We start from the raw sequence: 21,318 nt of genomic DNA, 5'->3' as shown, positions 1-21,318 counted from the left end.
GCGTGTGTCTAGAGGATTAGAGAGGAATCATCTCTCTGCTCCTCCCCCCCTTTCGCTCCTCTCACTCACTCTCCATCACCATGTTTATTGTCCCTCCTCCTCCTCCTTCTCCCTATTCTCTTCATCTATTACTGTTCTTATGCCACAAAAAAAAAACATTTTCCACTTTTTGCTCAGACGACACAATGATTTTCTCCTGGGGTTTTTTTGGTAATCCTCTGTGCATTCCTTAAACCTGCTGTAACTACGAGGATGATCGTTGCTGCTTACACATACACTCTCATTCAGATAGAGATGTTGGAGGCTGTGCTATGCTGAGGCTATACAAGGATAGTGAGCTTACACAGGGGAGTGTGTGACAAGCCAGAGCGTGATGCAATCAGTGTGTGCAGGCGATGCAAACAGAATTAGTGGAAGTCATTAAAATTTAGAGCAGTTTACTCAGAGGATGCTCCGTATCAGTCAAGTAAGCATATAGTCAGCAAACATGCAAGAGGGTCATGCGTGACCAAACATCAGTGTTTTCATTATCAATAAATCTCACAATAGTGATAATGGCCAGTGATCTGGTCAATAAAATAACAAGAAACAGTGAGCCTGTATTGTCTAAAGTCACTACTGAAACTGACAACTTTACAGCCATGCCCTTGGCTTTTCTCACGATATTCAAATCTTTAGTAGATTTTACAATATGGATATTGTAGAATTAGAAATAGGAAATAGAAATAGAAAATTACTTTAGAAGAATAAATTCCCCCACTGGGGAAATTAAAAAAATTACACAAATCTAATTTAAATATTCAAACATAGTGCAAATTATTAATTTGCTTGTTGTGTTTTTTTCCACAACAGTGAAATTCCTGCAGAGGATTTGAATTTTTTTTCCTAATTTTATTAAAAATATTTAATAAGCGTTGACTGCTATACAAAATCTTTCCTTTTTTTGTGTTATGGGTGAATAGTAAAGGGGGAAAAATATTTTACCTAATGACAGAAGCCCTTTAGTTTGTTTTGTCCCCCCCAAAAATTGTCACGACACGTTTTGAGCCTTGTTTTGTTTTGTCTTGTTTTCAGGTTCTAGGTTAATTTCTTGTCATGTTTTTCCCCCTGTCATGTTAAGTTTAACTCATGTCACCTGTTTCTGTTCACAGCTGCACTCCATCACCAATCACCTCCCCACAGTATTTAGTTTGCAGGTTCCCTCATGTTATGGCAGAATCCTCACCTTACCTTTCATGCCAAGTCACGTTTTGTCAGGTCAGGTTTTGCCTCATAGTCTTGTCTTGTTTATTCACAGTCTTGTTTATTTATTCATAGCCACAGTCTTGTTTTGTTTTTTGATATCCGGCTCAGCCGTGTCCTTTGTTCTTGCTTTTTGGAAATAAAACTTGTTTTTTGCTTCAAGTTCTCCATCTGGGTCCTCCCTTCACACCATCATTTCCTGACAAAAATGAGCAAACATTCACTATAATACTATGAGCATTAATTACATTTATATACAATGTATTATAAATTGAGAATTGCAAACACAGCAGATGCCCTCAGCTTCTAAAAGTAGATGTTTTTAGACCACACTGTACACTACCAAACGACACACTGTTGGTAGTTAGCTGGTGAAAACAGTGTAGCATTTAGCAGCTGAAACTAGCCGTCTCAAACAGTAAAACAACCCCCCCCCTAAATTAATGGTAATTCAATTCAGTTGTAGGCCTATTCATAAAGCACCGATTCAAAACTAAATCGAAACCCAGGATTTTATAGATTGAGATTCCTTATTGCTGTTAATGATGATGTTTGTAAGTATAAATGTGTCATTTTTTCCAAAAGAAAAAAAAGAAATTCCTATTGCAGGTTTTAGTTAACTACTAACATATTAAAAAAGATTACTATTTTTCTAAGATTACTATTTTTCTGCTGATAGTATTACCACTGACTTATTTCAGTGCTGCTTCCATATGTGAATTTTACCTTAAATTGGGGAATTCTAGGATGTTTATTACCTCAATTATCCTGCAGCACAGAGCTCATTGTGTTCACGTGTCTCTGCGTGTGCCCACTATAGTACCTGTGGGTGAGGAGATAATAGAGGCATCTATCAGAGGCATAATAGACATTAATGTAAAAGACTGTCATTTTTTATAAAACAACTTGGGAACTTGGGATCTCACATATATAGTAGTAACAGTTACACACATTCATTATGCAGTGTGGCCGAATGTTTTAGTGACCTCCACCACCGCTCTCCAGCTCCTCAGACTGCAGGACTGGTAATCTATTCTGTAATGAGTGACTGCACACACATAATCCATCCTACCCCATGTCAAGACAATCTGGCAGTACCATGTCTCACATGTGAGGAGAGGAAGGAAAAACAGGGGGAGAAAAAAAACAAAAAACAACTTGGCTGCAATCTGTCTCTGGCACGAAGCACAAGATGGAACCAAGATGATTCTCAAACCCTCTGTCCTTGTAAGGTGATAGTGAGCTCTGTCAGTATGATGCTTGGTCTGTTGCTGGCTACACCAACCTGGTCAAGACTGGAACATCTCAGCCACTTTTAAAGAAGCACTTTCACTGTGTCTGATACACATATTTATGCTGCAGAAGCTTAGCCCTTTAATACAGGAGCTCCCCTGACTCCTCGATAAGGCCACCATCAAATTCAAGGAGGTATATCTGTGCCCAGAACTTCATGACTTGCTTACAATAAAACACCCCAAAGCAATAAGGGCCTGAAAATAGACCCATTATGAAGACCTATAATTGTCTAACCATGGTACTTGAATGGAGTCAACTTGGAGGGCGTTCCATATAAAGTGTAGTTCTGTTTCTATAGCTGTCATTTACAGATTGAAGCATGATACTGTTTGTATGTCACGTTTTGTGTTGACTGCAGTAGAGAAAGAGACACACCTGTTTATGAACAACACCACAATGTCATGCTGTCTTTCATCAGCAGAGTTGTACAGGTGATATGGGTAGTTACCACATAAACCAGGAATATTAATCCAAAGCAACCGGTGCACACACCCAGTGTAGAAGGAAAAAGTCAAACTAGCGATCGAACCTGCTTAGAATGAGTCACTATTTGTTCAACTCATGAACTCTTTTTAGTTCAGTCTTACTGTCATTAAACAAGTGTGCAGCATTGAAACAACGCGGCAGTTTAATTTTACATGTAACCGCAAAATTTTGTTTGGTTAACATAACTTAGTCAATGCTATGTGTTCAGTCTGTTTCAATATTGGGGCCAGCTTCTTGCTATAGGAGCTTCACATCACATATACAACTGAATATGGTCAATTGGTTAGTTAAAATGTATTGATGGTATTTGAAAAATTAGTATTTAAAAAAAAATGGTATATTAAAAAAAATCATAACAATGATTATTTAAATGCAGATCATTAGCCAACCTGGAAATGTCCTTGCTTATCATTTAAAAAATTTGGTCATTTTATGATATCAACTCTTCAATGTTCGGTAATGTTAAGAGTAGCGTAAGCTTAAGGTTGTGGTAAAGGGTGTGTTGTGAAGGATAGCCCCATCAGAACAGATTGCTTGTGGTCTTAAGTTCAGTATTGAGACAACTTGTGATTGTCTTTAAAAGGTAGAGAGATTAACGTCACCCACAAAGTGTAATCCTGGTTTAGGACCATAAGTCCAAAATGTAACGACATTAGGTGATGTTTTACTCAGTGCTCACTGGAGGAATTTAGCCCACTAAGTTGTCAATATGGTGAACACACTAACCACGACACTGTATCTGCTAAAGTTTGCTTCAACATTACAATTTCTAATATCATCACAGTCCGACACAAGCAGCTTGGAGACTTAAATGATTCACTTCAGCCTCACCTACAGCAAGTGCTTAAATGCATTCTGCAGTAAATCCTATCAGTAAAACGTCCTGGATGAGGTTCCTTGGGGACAAACTGGCTTTATGAGTCAACGGGTTAATTGATCAACAGGCAATTGATGTAAAAACACTGCTAAGACACCATAATGGGATGTGGTCCAGAATGTGAAGAGTACTTTGTCAAGTGACAAGAAACCAACTGATTTAGACAGGGGGAGGCACTTTAAGACCGAGGGTAAAAGATTACAATTTCACACTGATTATTGGATAAGAAGCTTTGGCATAGCTCAGGGTACCGTGAGACCAGACCAGCGGGACACCGAAGGCAATTATGCTTTTAAGCCAGCAGGCTGGAATCGGTTATCGCATGCCAACTTCCTCAAGCCCATCTGTCTCACGTTAAAAACAATTGTAATTTAGAAAATATTAAAACACTCAAAAGAAGACAGAGAGAAAGAATATATACATCTTATTTTTTTAATTGATGCAGTTTTTCCCCTGATCAGTCTCTGGGATGCTGTGAGTCACTTTGTAATACCGACTTGATTGTTCTATGAAATATGACTAGTTTTTGTGATATTGAAATGCAAACGGTTCACATTTAAACAAAACATTTTAGCATGCATGTTACAAGGTTTCTGTACGTGAAGTTGCATTAACATTTTCACATGGCTGCTGACCCTTTTATGAACTGTGACTCTTCATTCGTGTGTGAGCACAGTAGTGGCACGCTGACACGTGGCCTCAGTTGTACTCTAAAAAAATCCTTTGATAGCCATAGCTTCATAGGGATCATATTACATAACACAAAAGGTAACTATAATTGCCTGTAAGAAATTATATCAACAGTGCTAAACGGACACAACAAGAGAAGATACAAAACACTCATAAACAATGCTTATTTGTCAGACTTTATTTAACATTATTACAGGTTATTATGCGATCTCCTTAAATGCCCTCTTCTCAACATACTTCAACTTCAGTCTCCTCTTGAACCTAAAAGACAGGGAAAGGTGAATACATACATTTTTCTCAACCAACACCTTATAAAGCTATACAATACAGTAGATTGTTACATCATGTAAAAGTAAAAGGGAGGCCCTTACTTGGCTCTTTCTCTGGGCTCGATGAGGTTCCTCTTCTGTAAGCTTTTGAAGCGGTCCTTGAGGATGCTGCCCTCTGGCTGCAGAGTCATGACATTACAAGAAATGAGAGGTGAGCGACAAGTCGGGAAAAGTCCACGTCAGATCGCTCTGCTCTAAATAGGCCATTCCAACCAGAATCATTAAATCCCCCTTCACACTACAAAGGCCGATTAAGGTATTATACAAAAACATAATGAAAGGAGATCAAATAAAAAGGGACAGTTAACAATTAAACTAAATATTCATTAAGAAAAAAGTGGGTCATTCCCGTATTAAAGAACAGGATAAAGCTGAGAATAGGACAATACTGGGTGCTGAAGGTAATACACAAACCGAATCAAGCAAAACTCTTTAAAAAACAATCATGCCCTCACTTAGAGAGGGGTCAAGGTGGATGAGCAAGTACAAATTACAAATGTTCGTGATGAAGTACCTTGAGCTGTCGTAGGGAACCAGCCAGCTCGTCACTCAGCTGCACCTCCAGGTCAGGAGCCTGGAACCTGCAAAAAGGGAAGAAAAGAAAACATTTACAAAGAAGATCAAAACATTTGTTCACTGGGAAACTATCTCCTGCAGATGTGACTTCAGGCATAGCTTCATAAATTTGATCCTAACATTTCCAGACGTTAGGTGTTGGAAATGAAGTGCACTGAAATCATTTGGATTTATGCAGAAATCATCATTCATGCTGCTGAATTGGCACCAGAGAGTAACTCACAGAGCAAAGTGCTTTAACGGTTTCATCACTGCTGGACATATGGATCATTTTGTTGCCGATTAACATTTCTACATGGCCTGTAGAATCCAAGTTTAAGATAACACTGGGAAGTTTGTCATGGCTTCTCCTCTAATATTCCATACAAAGAGCAGTTTGTTGTCACGAGGAGAACTACTGTTGATCTGTGTCTTCTTTGACCGTGCCGAGGCCCCTCCTTAATCTAAATAAATAAATATCCCTGATGATATTATCCTGGCTCAGCCTCAAGACACAAAATTCATACATTCTGCTCTAAATCCCCGCAGTATCCATTTATTGAGCAGAGCTGTACAAAAAGAGGGTTAGATGTGTACTTGAGTTTGCCGAGACGTCTGGGCTGAGCTTTCTCAGCCTCCTGCTTGGCCTTGCGTTTGATCTGTTTGGTCTTTGTGTTCTGTTCCTGCTGTTTGATGGAGGTCTTTATGGAGCGAAGCTGGAACAGCTGCTGCTTCTGGTTGACCTGCCGTCTGCTGGCCAGCCGCCGCTGCTCCTGCAATAGGATTAAAAAAAAAAAAAAAGGGAGGAGCACTTAGATTAATGCTTTAATGGTAATGGCCATATGGCAACTTTTTAAGCAGTCCATCTCAATTCTTTTTTTGGTAGTTTTATCTAAAAGGTCCCTCCGTGCCTTATGTGAAGATATAAACAACAGAACATTAAATATTGGACTCCAACGCTGCGACTTGAATCCGATTATTTTTCCCATAAGACAGGTTCCATTAGATCATAAAAATTCTTCCAAAGACATCTATGCGTCTTTTTCTCGAGAGATCTGACTGATTCTCAATACAACACTGGCCAAATCACATTTCAGAATGAAAAACTTCACTTAAAAAAAATAATTAAAAAAAAACAACTTGATTTTATCGTTCACATCAAAATTTTTCAATAAATAGATTTTTCAAGTGATGTCTGTGGTTGCACAGTCAATGCTGGAAGGTTCAGTGAAGACTGTGGGACACATTATCAGAGATCCCAGTGTGCAGTGCAATGGCAATGAGTGCACAGCAAGAAAATCTTGAATAATCACGACCGGAAATCGCTTCAAACGTTTTGCGAAATCAAATCAAAGAAAGTTGGAGCGTTTCCACACACAAAGGCTTCATTTTACGAGACATTTTAGTCCAGTCCAGTTTTACCCTGCTCCAGAGTGATGAGCTTCAAATATGCTTGGGAGCGTAAAGATTGGACTCTGGTTGATTTGATGAGTCCAGTTTTAACCTGTTCGAGAGGGACTGGTGCATCTGGTTAAGATGAGCAGAGGATGAAGTGCTGCACCCATCATGCCCAGGACCTCCTGTACAAGCCTGCGGGGGCAGCATTATGAGCTGGGGTTGCTTCGATCAGTCAGCGCTAAGCTCTGAAATGGCCAAATAATGCTAAAATAATTAGATCTGCTGACTATCTGAATGTTTACTATCAATATCTTTTCCTCACTTTTGGCACAGACATATTCCACGTTGGCAATGTGAGGATTCATTTGGCTCAGATTGTAAAAGAGTGGTTCAGTAAAATGATGAAACACATGATTAGTCACCGTAGTCCAGACCTTAATCCCATTCAGATTCTGTGGGATGTGTTGCACAGGACTTCATGCAACTGTACAACACGTCCTTCATCAATACAATATCTTGGTGACAAATAAATGCAGCTCTTGATGGGAATGAATGCTGCAACGTTGCATAAGCTCATCAAGGTGATGTCACAGTGAAGGTGCGCTGGAATCACAGCTAAATGTGGTCCAACAGAAATATTAGCATGGGCTTTTTTTTTTTTGGGCCAGTCAGGGTGAGAGCTACTGAACTTAATTCATTACTTGATGTTTTAGTAATTATGAACGTACCTTAATTTTTTCTGCTCTCTCTCTTTTTCTCTGTCTCTCAGTCTTCTTCTCAGCCACGGCGATGGCTGCCACAGCCGTTTCCTCGTCTGCCTCGTTAGGAGCTGCCGCTTCTTCGTCATTCACATCCTCTACCAAACCTTCTACCTGCTCACGGAGGATCGTCTCCTGAGAACGAACACAGATACACACACTGAATTAGAAAAGAATGGTAAAAGCCACAGATGACGCTGATGATGGACGACTGGGTTAATATTCTGCACCTCTGTAGCGATGTCTTCTTTGTTGACAGCCACCTGTCTCTCTATTTTGGCTTCTTGCTTTTGTTTCTTGACTTCCACCTCGTGGGCCTCCCGAAGCAAAGCCTGTTGTGCACAAAGAGATAACCAGTGACTGCAATTTCAATTAGCTTTTTAGACAGTGTGGGAGAAACGGCAATTCCATTTGAATCAGTTAGACTGTGGTTCTCAAACTGTCCAGTTAAAGATTAATTAAACAAAGTTGAGCATTACTAACGCCTTGTCTTTACATTACAAAATGTTGCATCAGTAGCTACATCTAGAGTCACAGAGGTGGGGGCTACCTGGTGGGAGATGAAGTCTGGATTGTAGGAGCCTCCAGGAGCGATCACTTCCACGGCCGGGATCACAGACGGCTTCTGATTCAGCTTGGCTGGACGCTGACCAAATAATGCCACATTAGAACTCCAAAACCACACATATAAGGTGCCTTACATCACTCAAATTAAACATATTTGCCCATCTAACAAATACTTGGTCTCACCTTAACGTCTTTCTTGCCCGTCTGTTGAAGATACCAGGGATCAGCCGAGTCTTTGACTGTATGCAAAAGGATGTTTTTAAAAAGCTTTACACATTCTGTTTTGAAGTATTATAATCTTAATTAACTGCACATGGCCACATTTTCTAAACCGCACTTTTTCTACAGCTACAAAACTAATCAGAGTAGTCTGTTAAGCTTCAAGTGTTAGTATGAAGACCTGCATAATATAGCGGATCCGCATTCACAGCACCAGGAATATATAATAAAAGGATGGCCTCGTCTTTTCAATCCCTTAATCTAACATTTCATTCTTAAAGGCGATTCTGGGCAATGATGTAGAAGGGCACACAAACATCTCAGCCTGTAAGAGTCTGTTCATTTCCTGGAACATTTGATCAATTCAATAGAAAAACAACATTCAGCTTATCTAATAAGCCTAAATGCTTTCATTATAGTAATATTACAGCTGAAAAAATTAATGTAAACTTCCCCTCTTCTTGTCACTACTAAGGCACGTTTAAGCACCACAGGACAAAAGCAACCTGGGTCCTCTGACCCAAATATTTGAAACACTGAGTCCAATACTGCTGACAGCAACCGTTTGGCTAAAGCACACTGGAACGACCACATGTTCTGTTGCACAGAACTTTACCTAAACTGACATCTTCAAACAAGCTTTAGAAAATAGTAAATAAATACTGTTCTTGTGTATCCTCAGACCCCAGATGAGCATTCACACAACAGTCATCTGAGCTCCATGTTCGTCTTCACATTCCCATTAAGGAAATACTGTGAGCGCAAGGATGGGATCATCACCGGATGGACATGAAAGCATACGCGCACACACACACTCATACGTACTCTACTCACCCTCTTGACCCCATATGTCATAATAATCTCTGTCTGGGTTGTTGTTGGCCTCCACCACCGCCTTTTTGACCGTCCTGTCGACAGGCCGTCTGTTCAGCAGTCGTTTCTGACTCCGTGGCACCACGCCTTTGGCTGCCAGCTCCTCAGCCTTCTGGGCAATGCGACGAAGTTTCTTGGCATTTGGTTGCTGGTAGGACAGCACACTGGTATAAAAGCGGACAAGATGATTAGAATTTGAAGATGGGAGACTAATATCAGATCAGATGTTTAAGCAAAAAAAGTGACAAGTGAACTCAATGTTTAGGGCAACAGTGTGGCGAGTTTCCAAGCCCTCAGATCCCAGGACACGGTTCACACAACCGTCTCCCGAGCTCCTCTGTGTAGTCTTCACATTTCCATGAAAGAAATACTGGGAGCGCAAGGATGGGATCATCATAGGACACGGTCTTATCTTTTCAATACACCCAACTTTGTCATGTTTATCCGGAAACAAGTGCAAGAGAGCAATTTTTTAGATGTCTGCTGGGTGGTGGACATTGCTTTCATAACAGATTTTAATTATTTCACAAGCAAACTACTTAATGTTCAAATGCAAACAGAACAAACTGTTTAACTTCGGACAGACTAAACTGATAAAACACAATTATGTACTTGGTCTAAGCTAAAGGCAATGATGTACACACTAATAAGTAAGGGAGAGGTCAATCAATATGCATATTCTCTTGAAATTGAAGGGAGTGTGAGCTGTTGGTCTGAACTTTGTTCACTGCTGCTGCAGGAAGCGGCGGGAGGAGCATCTTCCTCGAGCACAGGAGGCCGGACCTGATGCAAAAAGTGTGCGGTTGAAATTGATGCATTCTATTTTTTTTTCAAAACACATCAGGAAATGGTGGATATAACCCTTGATCTGTGTTTTTATGTCAATACATTAAGAGCGGAAAGTGGAAAGCAACTCGCAGGTCAGCAGAATTCGAGTATGAAGCAAAAGCTTTTACCAGCACACCCACAGTAAATGCCGAGGAAGATAATTATGTTCATCCCTTATCTCAGCGTCAATAGGTTATTTTAAAGCCCAGAGAACTTTTCCTGGAGCTAAAGGTTTTAAGCTGACCAGGGGATTCTGGGGCACTTTTCATAGTGTTCAAATCATAATTCCCACCAATCAGAGTCGGATCAGTTTGAGATCAGTGACAACAGTGTCATTGGTAAGGATGGTGTCTTCCACTGCACCTGCCCATCCTTAGAAACACTTACACATAAATTCACAGTCAGCTCAAAGGTGTATCAGCAGGCCTATCACATATACCTTTCAAGCCAGGATTGATGCGTCCTTGCTCCACATTAGTATCATGTGTGACAGTTCAGAGGTGGCAGTCACACATGATGCTACACGAGCTCCGTGCGTAAAGCTTAGTTTATGGTTCTCCGTAACGTCATGGTTACGTGGTGTCATTGAGCATTCGAACTTCTGCGTCGAGGGAATGCCATCATGTGTGTTTGTGTGGTTTCAGGGGTTACAGCCGAATCCTTGCTTTTTCTTCCGGTCACAGTTAAAAACACTAAACAATGGCAACCGAGGTGGAGCAGCTGTATTTAGAGTTGGAGCTCATCAATATTGAAGAAGAAATGCTTATATTGCAAATGTTGAAGCGCAGGCAACAGAGAAGACGTTTGCTGGGGTGGTCTGTACGACCACTAAACCGGTCGAGGCTGAACGGGTGAATTTACAACACTGGTTCACCCATTGAGGGACCTGGATGAACAAATGCACTTTCGATACTTTTGAATGTCAATGGGCCGATTTGATGAGCTTCTTCGCCGTGTACAGCCATAAAGACCGGAAAAAGCAACTGCCAGAAATTACGTTCCGAGCGGACCAATCACAGCCCTTACAGTCCGCTGCAACGCGACATAGTTTTTTGGAGGTTGGCGTAGGGGTCCATGTCGACACCTCAGCTTCGCTGTCGAAATGACGGAGAAGCATAAACTACGCTTAAGGGCAAGCCAACATCCCTTACCACGGTGCTCTAACCAACAACACTATCTCCGCTCAGCTGATTCTGCTACGCCGGCCTGATGGGTGTAAGCACACACCAACGTACGACTGAGGCTCCTCTATCCAGCATGTATGAATTACCAAAAAGGCAAAGCGTTGGGTTAATGAGAAAACCTTTGTTGTTGCACCAATAAGTAACGGTTGCTGGGAAAAAGTCCCTGCAGTCTAAAATACAGCTTTGGGTTCAGGTGTGGAAAAAGGTCAAAGTGTCATGATTGAGCCTCACTCTTTGGGTGGTGGGACGAGAGAGTCATGCTGAAGGATCAGGTCTATCCTCAGAGGACGTGATGATTTTCCTTTTCTCTTCTTCCCTGCTACAGGCTCTGGTGCTTCACAGAAAAGGAGATTATTAGCATTTAACCAAGCTTGAATACAGCCACAACAAACAGCGACTGCAATATTTCACCGCTATAGGTAGCAAGAAATTGTTTTTACCTTTCTGTTCGGCTTTCTCTGTCTGTCCAACATCCAGAAAAAACAGACTGTCGTCCGACTTCTCAGACAGAAGCCCCCTGTAATACATTAAGATCACATCATGTCAGGTTTAAAGCTGAAAACACAAATATATGCCAAAGCCTTCTTTAAAAACTGTTACACAACGGCGGCTAATCTGTTGAATAAGTAGTAATGAAAGTACAAGACAGATTATTCTAGCGAGTGCTTGATATGAGTTAAACATATGAACAGGATTGTCACAAAGTCCGATGGGGCAAACAAGTGGATTTACGGATGTAAAACATCACAAATATGTACAGTCTAATCCCCAGATGAACCTAATCAGGCGTCTGACAATCAGCTTTAACCCGAATCTACTGCGCTTGGTCAATAAATACACTCAAATATACCACTTTTAAATTGCTTTTTGAACGAAGATGTTCTAAGTGACGGTGGACACTATTCAGAAAGCGTTTCAGACGAAATTTAAACTTCTGTTAATCTGCTCGTACTCACCCTGTGGTCCTCTCCTGGTGCCTGACGTCATCTAAAAAGTCTTCCACGTCATTTATGGCGCTGTGTTTGTTCCAGTTCTTTTTCTTATTCTTGTTTACGCGTTTTCTCCGACTGCTGACCAAGTCTGCGGGGTCTAAAGAAGGCTTTAAAGTTAAGAAACCACGTTGGGAGGCTACCACGCGTTTCAATCTCCTGGCAGCCGCCATTTTGGAAAAAAAGGGAGTTAAAAAAAAATGATAACAGGAACACGTTTCTTCTTCTCTAAAGTGGGAGAGACGGTGGTAGCGCCACCTGCAGGACTCTTGGTGTAAATAACGATTAAATACCTTTGGAAATAAATTATGTAATTTTTTTATTGCATCACATTTTAGAAAATCAGGATAATTATTTTTACTTACTCCAGACTTTATATATTATGAATTTGGGCGTGAATGTAAATCAGTGGGGGCTCTTATTATGTTTAAGTTATTAAGTGAAATGTGAATGATATGATACACAAATAAATATATTTCAATATGAATTATGTACGTATATAAAAGCTTTAAGGACTGAATATCCGTTTCCCTCTACATTTACTACGAGAAACAGATAGTGCAAGTTTTATCTTTTTGCCCGCTAAGTAAATTATATTGGACTTCAAAAAGAGTTCTAAAAATTCTTCAAACTAATAAAAAATACATTTTAAAAGGCGTTCGTAATGAATACTAAAAACTTGTTGCACTAGCTGCTCGTCAGTGTGGGCACGCAGTTGTTTATCATGCAGTCGCATGTATGAAATATGTTTGACCCAGTTGCATCATGGGAAACGTGTCTCGACTTGGTTTCCTATGTTCATTTTCTTTTTTTTTTCCTCCCTTCATTTTATTGCGAGAACAACGCTTTAGAGACTGAAGAGTAATTTCCTATTTTGAAGCCGAACTATTTGCCTAAGTTTTCAAAGGTAGGTGTTACTATCTTAATAAAACTTCAATCTATCCTTTAATGTCACGATTGTTTCGAACAGAAGTGTATTTGCCTTTATTTTCGGTGAAAAAGAAAACGCAGAGCTGCCGGGCTATTATCTGCCTGCTCGGGGAGTCAGGGACCTGAGCAGCACTTGTGATCTACTCGAATTTAACTCGGAAATGCGCCTAAAGTGAGGGGCCATCTGACAAAATATTGTTCACCAATTGATACTCCGATAAGTCTAGTCTTACATTCAAAAATTAAATCCCATTTTAATGCCGCAGTTTTTATATTCTTCCGTCGTCTTTAATTATCACCCTCTTCGTTCGCTACAACGATTTTTCCTTCCCGTTTACATTCTTCAAGCCAGCGACCAGCCATCATCTCTTGTTGCGTTGGTTTGCGTATACAGGGAAGCCGGCGCAGGCGGGGTCACTTGTTTTTTCTTTAAAATACATCATTCTGTAGGAAATAATTAAAACACGTGCACAACCGGAGAGCCCATCAAAAAGAAACGAACAAACCCAAGTTCAGTATGCAAGGGGTGGGGTTTGTTAGACTAACGTCAGACTTTGAGTGGACGAAAGATTCAAAACATCCCGCCCCATAGGCCTGTAACGGGAGTCTGATTGGTGGACTCGATAAAGAACTCTGCTCTGATTGGATACATTTGCTGTCTTTTTCCGTATAGCAATTACATAAGTTGTCTAGGGTGTTATTAAAAAAACAGGCTTTTGGTGCGCTATTTATTTCCTTTTTTTTTGGTAACTGAATAGCAAAATTAGACTCTTTATGCGGATGTAATTCTTGAACATAAACAACTGCAAAATGTGGTATTATTCCTCAAATCATTTCATTAAATGCAGTTACAATCAAAATAAGACTTATTAATGTCAAGCAAACATAGTTTTTTTTTTTTGTTTTTTTTTTGTTATAGGTGATCTGTAGCTGCCATGGCTCGTACCAAGCAGACTGCCCGTAAGTCTACTGGAGGCAAAGCCCCACGTAAACAGCTGGCCACGAAGGCAGCTCGTAAGAGTGCCCCTTCCACTGGTGGTGTGAAGAAGCCCCATCGTTACAGGTAACACACATCTCACATAGTGCTTCTTTTTGTGCGAGATAGAGGCTGCAGAGCCCCGCATTTTATTCTTTTAGTTGTATTTGCCGTATAGAAGTTACAGCTGAATCAGATGAGTTCATCTGTTTTCATCCAGCTCTCAATAAAACCCAGATTTAGCTTTTTTATTTAGGCAGATAAGCTTAGCTTGAAATTTTTGTAAAAAAAAAAAAATTAACAGGAAAACACAAGTGTTGTGGAAGCTCCCAAACCCTTACTGGTGTCTGTGAAGCTGAGAATATTGAAGCTCAGTGTCTTGGATAATTTGGGGTTTAAGTGGTGTTATCCAGAAATGTTCATTTGTTATTCCCTGTTCCTCCACTCATTTCTCCAGGCCCGGTACCGTGGCTCTGCGTGAGATCCGCCGTTATCAGAAGTCCACCGAGCTGCTGATCCGCAAGCTGCCCTTCCAGCGTCTGGTGAGAGAGATCGCCCAGGACTTCAAAACCGATCTGCGTTTCCAGAGTGCTGCCATCGGAGCTCTGCAGGTCAGCTGCTCTTGCTTATTGAAGATTTATTGCTTGTTACTATTTTCAACTTTTCTATCAAATACTTAAAGGGTCTGTTCTGTTATCTGCAGGAGGCCAGCGAGGCCTACCTGGTGGGTCTGTTTGAGGACACCAACCTGTGCGCCATCCATGCCAAGCGTGTCACCATCATGCCCAAAGACATCCAGCTGGCACGTCGCATCCGTGGAGAACGTGCTTAAAATGTTTTCTGAGTTATGAAATGCTGTCCTCTTATTTCTCTCTCTCTCTCTCCTTTCTCTCTTCTTAGTAGTTTGATTTGAGGTTCTATATATGTATCATATGTGTGTGATAACCGTAAATGTGTGATCATGTCTGCTTTGGTGCTACTAGTAGCAGATATTCCATAGAGGCATGTATCTTTCAAACTTTAAATCAGAATACACTCATAAATTCCTATTAGTAAACGCACAGGTGTACCTTGTTACCTCGAAGAATTAGGGCAAGATTAGTGAATGATCTGAAATGGGTATAGGAATTAGCATTAAGGTTGATTTTCCTCTAAGAACAGATACATGAATTGAGTATTGATTTATTTTTTTTTTATAGAAATTAGTTGTTAAAGTAGTGATTTTTTTTAACACAATAGTGTATTTCTACTGTTACTATTCAGTGTATCGAAATGCAAAAGTTTGATTCTTGTCAATTGGAAACGTCATTGTGCTATGATGACACTGCATGGTTTGAGAGACTATGAGCGGCATATATGTAGCAAACCTGTTGATCATGTTTTGATTTTCAGCCACGGTATTATGTCCTGGTGATGTTTTTTGTTTCTTTCTCAGGTTGATATAACCTTTTTTTCTAATGTGCTTTTGATTTATGTTTTCAGTTATTTTTAAGAACAATATTTTTACTCTGAAATTCACATTCAACCATAATAAAGATTCTTGTGGTTAAAAAGTGTAAGTGCAGATCTGTGTGAGGTGAACACGTGATACTTGAGTCAAGAGGTTAAATAATATAGTTGTCACTGTTAAACATCTTCTAGTCAAACTTGTCATTAGGTAGAAGCCCGTGTTTTTTACTTCTTAATACCAAAGTCAAATGCACTCTAAAATCTAAAGAATTGTAATAAGTCTCAAGTTCTACTTTGTATGTCAGTTGTAGATTCAGTTTAAGAATACAAATGGATCAAATTTACATTTCACACAGACTTTGTTTTAAACCCAGAGTCCAATTTATGCAACCAAAATCATGGCAGTGGCTTTATTCGTAGAGCACATTTTTTTACATATTAACTCAGGGTGCTTGACAGACAAACGCGAGAAAGCAGTGCTCTGTAATAAGAAATATCAGTGGTCAAACATCCACAAATGCATATCCACAGACGACATAGATTTTAGCCATAAATGTTAGATTTACAAATTAACAAAAAAAGGGTCTAATATTGTCCTGGAAGAAAAATATCCGTCTAAATCAGTTTATTCCTAATTTCTGCTTCAATTTTACTCTCACACATAACGGCGCACAAACGATCTTTGAAAAACTACGAAAGAGCCACACACCTAACTTAAATACACCTTTTCCTTTAAACGCATGTTTTTATTTTGAACATGGACAAAAAAAAGTTGAAAATACTCCACGAAGCAGATCGTTTCTTTATAGTTAACTTACCCGATTAAAAAATGTGAGTTGCCAACTTGTTCAATACATTTTTAAAAAACAGTAAAACTCAAGACCCCGTCAGCCAAGCATGTGGAAAACTTTTTTATTATCTTTTAAAATATATTCTTTTTCAAGAACAACAGTATACAAAAACATTCGGTGACAACATTCACATGTTAAGAAGCATCTGTCAAACTGTATTCACCGAAATGATGTGTGAGCACTGATGCATTGTGGGACACATGATTGACGCGGCGGCCATTTTCCCGCTGGACTCCGCTTCCCATTGTAGATACGAAGAACAAAATAGAGAGAAGCGAAACATTGCTGACGATTTCGACTCAGTTTCCCTAAAGGTAAGCCTCTTAAAATGGGTTATTTTGTGTTTGTAAATAAACTTAACATTTTTTTAAGTTGTATTATTTTATAACAATGCTGATATTAAGCAGCAAAAAGCTGTCATTTTTGTCGTGTGGGTAATTACAGACATGGTTGTCGGAGCGGCTGTGAAATGCAGTCTTCTCTGCAGCCGCTCAGATGAGGGGAAATTCAGTTTCAAATTATGCGCCGGTTCAGCTCGGTTCTACGCAGCCGTTAGGGGCAGTTTAGCTCCCCTGTGTGTATTTATGAGTTCCTTGAAATGTCTTCTGTGATGTTTTCTTATTTTCCGATACGTTGGAACAACGGTTACTTGTAAAATAGAAGTTGTTTATGTGCTACTCGTTTGCTCCTCTGCCCTGGGTCTTTATCCCGTTTGCGCATCAAACCGCCGCCATCATCAGAACGAAAGAGGCGGACCTTGCAATAGTGGCAGGCAGCTATAGAGCCCGCCTACTTTAGAAACTTGGTATGCTGATTGGCTTTGAGATAATTATTTTTCATGCGTTTTTGTCTACTAGCCAATAGTATCAGCATTTGTGTTTGATTGACGTTTTTTAAGGCCGGTTGTAATCGGAAATGTGCTGTGTGTTTACTTAGAGAAAGGTGAACCTAATTAAAGTTGCCAACTCCTGTTTTAAATGTGTTTTGTAGCACATATTGCCATGATCAGTATTTTATTGGTGTCGTGCAAAACAATATATTCATGTCAATTGTAGAACTATTAGACTAACAAAATACTGTTATCAAGTAGTGCAAGAACGCAAACTTTCCAACCACATTCACTTAATTATTGCCTTTGAAAGCATTTGATCACATTTAAAGAGTCAAAATGACAAATAGAATATAAGAAATCAAAAGTAGATTTACATAGAATTTTGTCCATGGTTGTGAAGTTATGGCAAAATTTTAAAACCTTTGGTAAAGTAAATTTTGTACAATAATTGTTTAAACGCTATCGTCTTTTTTAAAAAAAAATTTATAAGTGTTTAACATGAAAATTTTAAGGTGAAATACAGTTTGATCATGGAAGAGGGCTTTTGTTGTGTATTACACGTCATGTCATGCACGTATCCTCTTCAGGTGATCTGTCGTTGCCATGGCTCGTACCAAGCAGACTGCCCGTAAGTCCACTGGAGGCAAAGCCCCACGTAAGCAGCTGGCCACGAAGGCAGCTCGCAAGAGCGCACCTTCCACTGGTGGTGTGAAAAAGCCCCATCGTTATAGGTAAGAAAAAACAAAAAAGCCTCTCAAACTTGCGCTTCCATCCCTTGCTTAGAACAGACAGAAATGCTGCATCATAAGTAATTGAAGTACTTATTTTTTAGGTTGTATTAAAAAAGCATTTTTTAGAAAGGTACAAATTGATTCTCAAACTATGCAAAATAAACTCCCAAAACCAGCTACGGTGTCCTGGTTTGTGTGCTTTGACTTCAATCTCGTCGATATGAAAAGACTCCGTTGTTTCATTTTGTGATGTTAAAAAAAAAGACTGTTTGTTGCATGAAGGCCCGGTACCGTGGCTCTGCGTGAGATCCGTCGTTATCAGAAGTCCACCGAGCTGCTGATCCGCAAGCTGCCCTTCCAGCGTCTGGTGAGAGAGATCGCCCAAGACTTCAAGACCGATCTGCGTTTCCAGAGTGCTGCCATCGGAGCTCTGCAGGTCAGCATTAAAGGATGTCATAGTCTGCGAGTCAGTTTCACCGACACTTTCAGTTGTTGCCACACAGATTTTGAGAGGGTTGTGTATTTGAAGTAAGACTAGACTTAGACTCAACTGGGAAAGATGTTTTATAGCTGAATGATTTTAAATTTAAGATGAGATTGTTTTATAAAATACTTTTGTGAATATATTCAAAAATACAAAAGGTCTGCAGTATTTTTAAAATACTTCTAAACTAAAATGGTGGAAGCAATATGTGTCACATAACAAAAACCAAGATAACACTAGAAACAATACTGCAAGCACGACTCATAAACAAACCACTCACTCTATGAAGGATCCCGGCACAGGCATAACAGCAGAGGCACGACCCACAAAACAAAAGTAACATATGTAAAGGAAAACTTGTCAACATCAGTCTTAATGTGAGTCCAGGAAAGACCCCAAGTGACAGTTTTCTCTTCCGTTGCTTCACTGTCGACCAGGTGTGGGATTTAGTCTCAGCCGATATAACCTGGTCTGATGAACGCAGTGTTTTGTAATGCTTGTTGCTATTCTTAAGGCTTGCAATAAATGTGTTTGTGGCTAAATGAACAAATTAGCCAAAAAGTGTCCAAACTAAGGTGCCTTTGATAGGATAAGAAAGACGAAAGTAATCAATCATTTTGTCTGACCACCGCTGTTCTTCTGTTTCTGTTTGCAGGAGGCCAGCGAGGCCTACCTGGTGGGTCTGTTTGAGGACACCAACCTGTGCGCCATCCACGCCAAGCGTGTCACCATCATGCCCAAAGACATCCAGCTGGCACGTCGCATCCGTGGAGAGCGTGCTTAAACACTCTCTCTTCCTCTCAATCTTTCTCCTTTTCACCTAGTCTTTCCTTCCTTCACCAATCTATCTATCCGTCCCTCTGCTCCACACCCGCCCCCTCCCGTGTTAGTAGTGTGTAGATGAAAACTGATTATATTATGATTAAAGTGTATAGTTGTGTTTTTCTTAGTGCTCTCTGCAGCAGACTTCTAGGGTACTCTTTTTGTGCATGTACCAACTCATTGGTGACGAGACGTCCTCAAGCACATATTCCCTAGTTTGCACTGTTTTTGATTCTGTGGGAGTCGATGACTTGTGGATACAATTAGGAAAAAACACAGATTATAACAATGCAGATTTGGGAGGGACTAACAGTAGAAGAGGACAGGCATTTTTTCCGCTGGAGGGACCATGGTCTCTGCAGCAGGGTGCTAGAAGAACTTTCCTGCTTCCTCTTCTGCTGCCTCTGCTCAGAGGAAACATGGATATTCTGTCCCTGTATATGCCTGCATGAGTGTTGGCTCTGATCACCACAGCAACTTGCATACAGTCCATCAACATTTATGCTTACCATTAATAATTGCTGTCATTCATGATGTAGTTTGGTTTTTTTTTCTTTGAAATAAGTCTCAAGCGTGAGATGTTTTTATTTCTTAATTCAAACTATTTGTGGATGACAGAAATGGGGGGATGAATCAGATTAAAACGCAGAACAAAAAAAAAGCAGATATGAGCTATTTTTTTCTACTGAAATGTAACGATCAGTTCTGACACCAAAGTTTGATTCCACTGATGCTCATTTTTGACTTTATGAAGAGTTTGACCTCACCTGTTTATGTGGTATTCAAATTGGTTTCATCTAATTCTTTAAAGCCAAAGCTTAAGAGCTAAAGAACGGTGTCGGATACTTTTTGTAGCAGCAGCTCTTTTTTAAATAGAGGACCTTTTTATAGCAAAGGTCCGCAGCGGTTTGTATTGTTCTTTCAAACCAAAAAACTCTTACGAGTGTGAAAAAAAAGATTTTTTTTTTTTTTTAGAAAAAAAGGAAAAAAAACAGCAAAGTAATGGGTTCAAATAAAATGTATTATAAATCAGTGTGACAGGTCTAATAATACAAATACTTTTTTCTGTATACGTCCCCCCTGTGCTTCAGTTGTTTTCCGTCTGGATCATTATATCATCTGTACACTGTTTCTCAGGTTCACTCGTCACCCTTTTAACTTAATTTTTAATTCTTTTTTTTTCAATTTTTTTTCCGTTTTGAAGCGTCGAAGATAATGTTTCAATTAAACAATGTTTGTAATTTCCAGATTTGTCATATGAGATGGTAATAAATGGATGTTACACACATTCTCTGTGTCAGAAGTACATAAATACGCAGTCGTGTGGTCTCGAGAAAATAGAATAATAGACCAGCTTTGGATCTACAAAGGGTAACCTTAAGATGATCCCTCTTTTGGGGGGGGGGGGCAGCTATCCTGGGTGCCATTGGGCAAGAGTTGAGGTACCCAGGACGGGTCACTGGTCCATCACATGACCTCACAGACACAAACGAGACAACTGAAAACATTCTCACTCACTTTTAGGGTCAGTTCAGAATCTCCTAAAATGCTAGCTTCAGAGGAAGCGAGAATACTCTGAAAGAAGCCACAGAAGGGCCCGAGCTGGGATTCGAACCAGCAACCATCTTGCTGTTAGGCCATGCTGCAACATGTAGACAGTACAGACCATGAATAACCAGCCCCAAGTTTTTTTTTTCTTTACAAACTGTGTCACACATCATTATGTATGGAAATCAACGAGCGTTTTGCCAGGGATGGCAGAGGCCGAATTACTTTTGCCAGTATGGAATCCTGCACCAATGTCTTGATTTCACACAAAACCTAGTTCCACCACTAGATGGCAGTAAAATAGTGTTTATAAGTTCCACTGTCCTCACTCCTACTTGCTGAGAGTACCTACAATGTGCAGTGACTTGTAATTATGGTAATATTGCAGTTTACATGTCTTAAAT

At 40.0% G+C, this 21,318-nt stretch overlaps 3 protein-coding genes across 4 annotated transcripts; 2 read left to right on the top strand and 1 right to left on the bottom strand.

Annotated features, from left to right (window-relative positions):
- Positions 1-4,754: 4,754 nt before the first annotated feature.
- nop53 (NOP53 ribosome biogenesis factor) lies at positions 4,755-12,488 on the bottom strand. The gene is made up of 12 exons (XM_072392970.1): positions 12,259-12,488; positions 11,743-11,819; positions 11,534-11,636; positions 9,252-9,454; positions 8,382-8,437; positions 8,182-8,277; positions 7,862-7,963; positions 7,602-7,766; positions 6,073-6,248; positions 5,435-5,501; positions 4,963-5,039; positions 4,755-4,852 (listed from the first exon to the last, which is right to left on the bottom strand). Exons 1-12 carry the CDS (start codon positions 12,462-12,464, stop codon positions 4,792-4,794), a joined length of 1,389 nt encoding a protein of 462 aa, XP_072249071.1. The 5' UTR covers positions 12,465-12,488; the 3' UTR covers positions 4,755-4,791.
- A 623-nt stretch (positions 12,489-13,111) lies between these two features.
- LOC140314651 (histone H3.3A) lies at positions 13,112-15,750 on the top strand. The gene is made up of 4 exons (XM_072392973.1): positions 13,112-13,198; positions 14,141-14,284; positions 14,655-14,808; positions 14,901-15,750. The coding sequence occupies exons 2-4, from the start codon at positions 14,157-14,159 to the stop codon at positions 15,027-15,029; spliced, it is 411 nt and encodes a 136-aa protein (XP_072249074.1). The 5' UTR covers positions 13,112-13,198; positions 14,141-14,156; the 3' UTR covers positions 15,030-15,750.
- LOC140314650 (histone H3.3A) lies at positions 13,113-20,654 on the top strand. 2 transcript variants are annotated; one of them, XM_072392972.1, is made up of 4 exons: positions 13,113-13,198; positions 17,917-18,060; positions 18,343-18,496; positions 19,200-20,654. In XM_072392972.1, exons 2-4 carry the CDS (start codon positions 17,933-17,935, stop codon positions 19,326-19,328), a joined length of 411 nt encoding a protein of 136 aa, XP_072249073.1. In that variant the 5' UTR covers positions 13,113-13,198; positions 17,917-17,932; the 3' UTR covers positions 19,329-20,654. The 2 variants fall into 2 exon arrangements, with proteins under 2 accessions (XP_072249073.1, XP_072249072.1); XM_072392971.1 differs by lacking the exon at positions 13,113-13,198 and adding an exon at positions 16,699-16,811.
- Positions 20,655-21,318: the final 664 nt, after the last annotated feature.

This window comes from Leuresthes tenuis, unplaced genomic scaffold (genome assembly GCF_036924035.1).
Source record: "Leuresthes tenuis unplaced genomic scaffold, fLeuTen1.0.hap1 SCAF_9, whole genome shotgun sequence".
NCBI lineage: Eukaryota > Metazoa > Chordata > Actinopteri > Atheriniformes > Atherinopsidae > Leuresthes > Leuresthes tenuis.
This window is presented reverse-complemented; position numbering and strand designations above follow the sequence as displayed.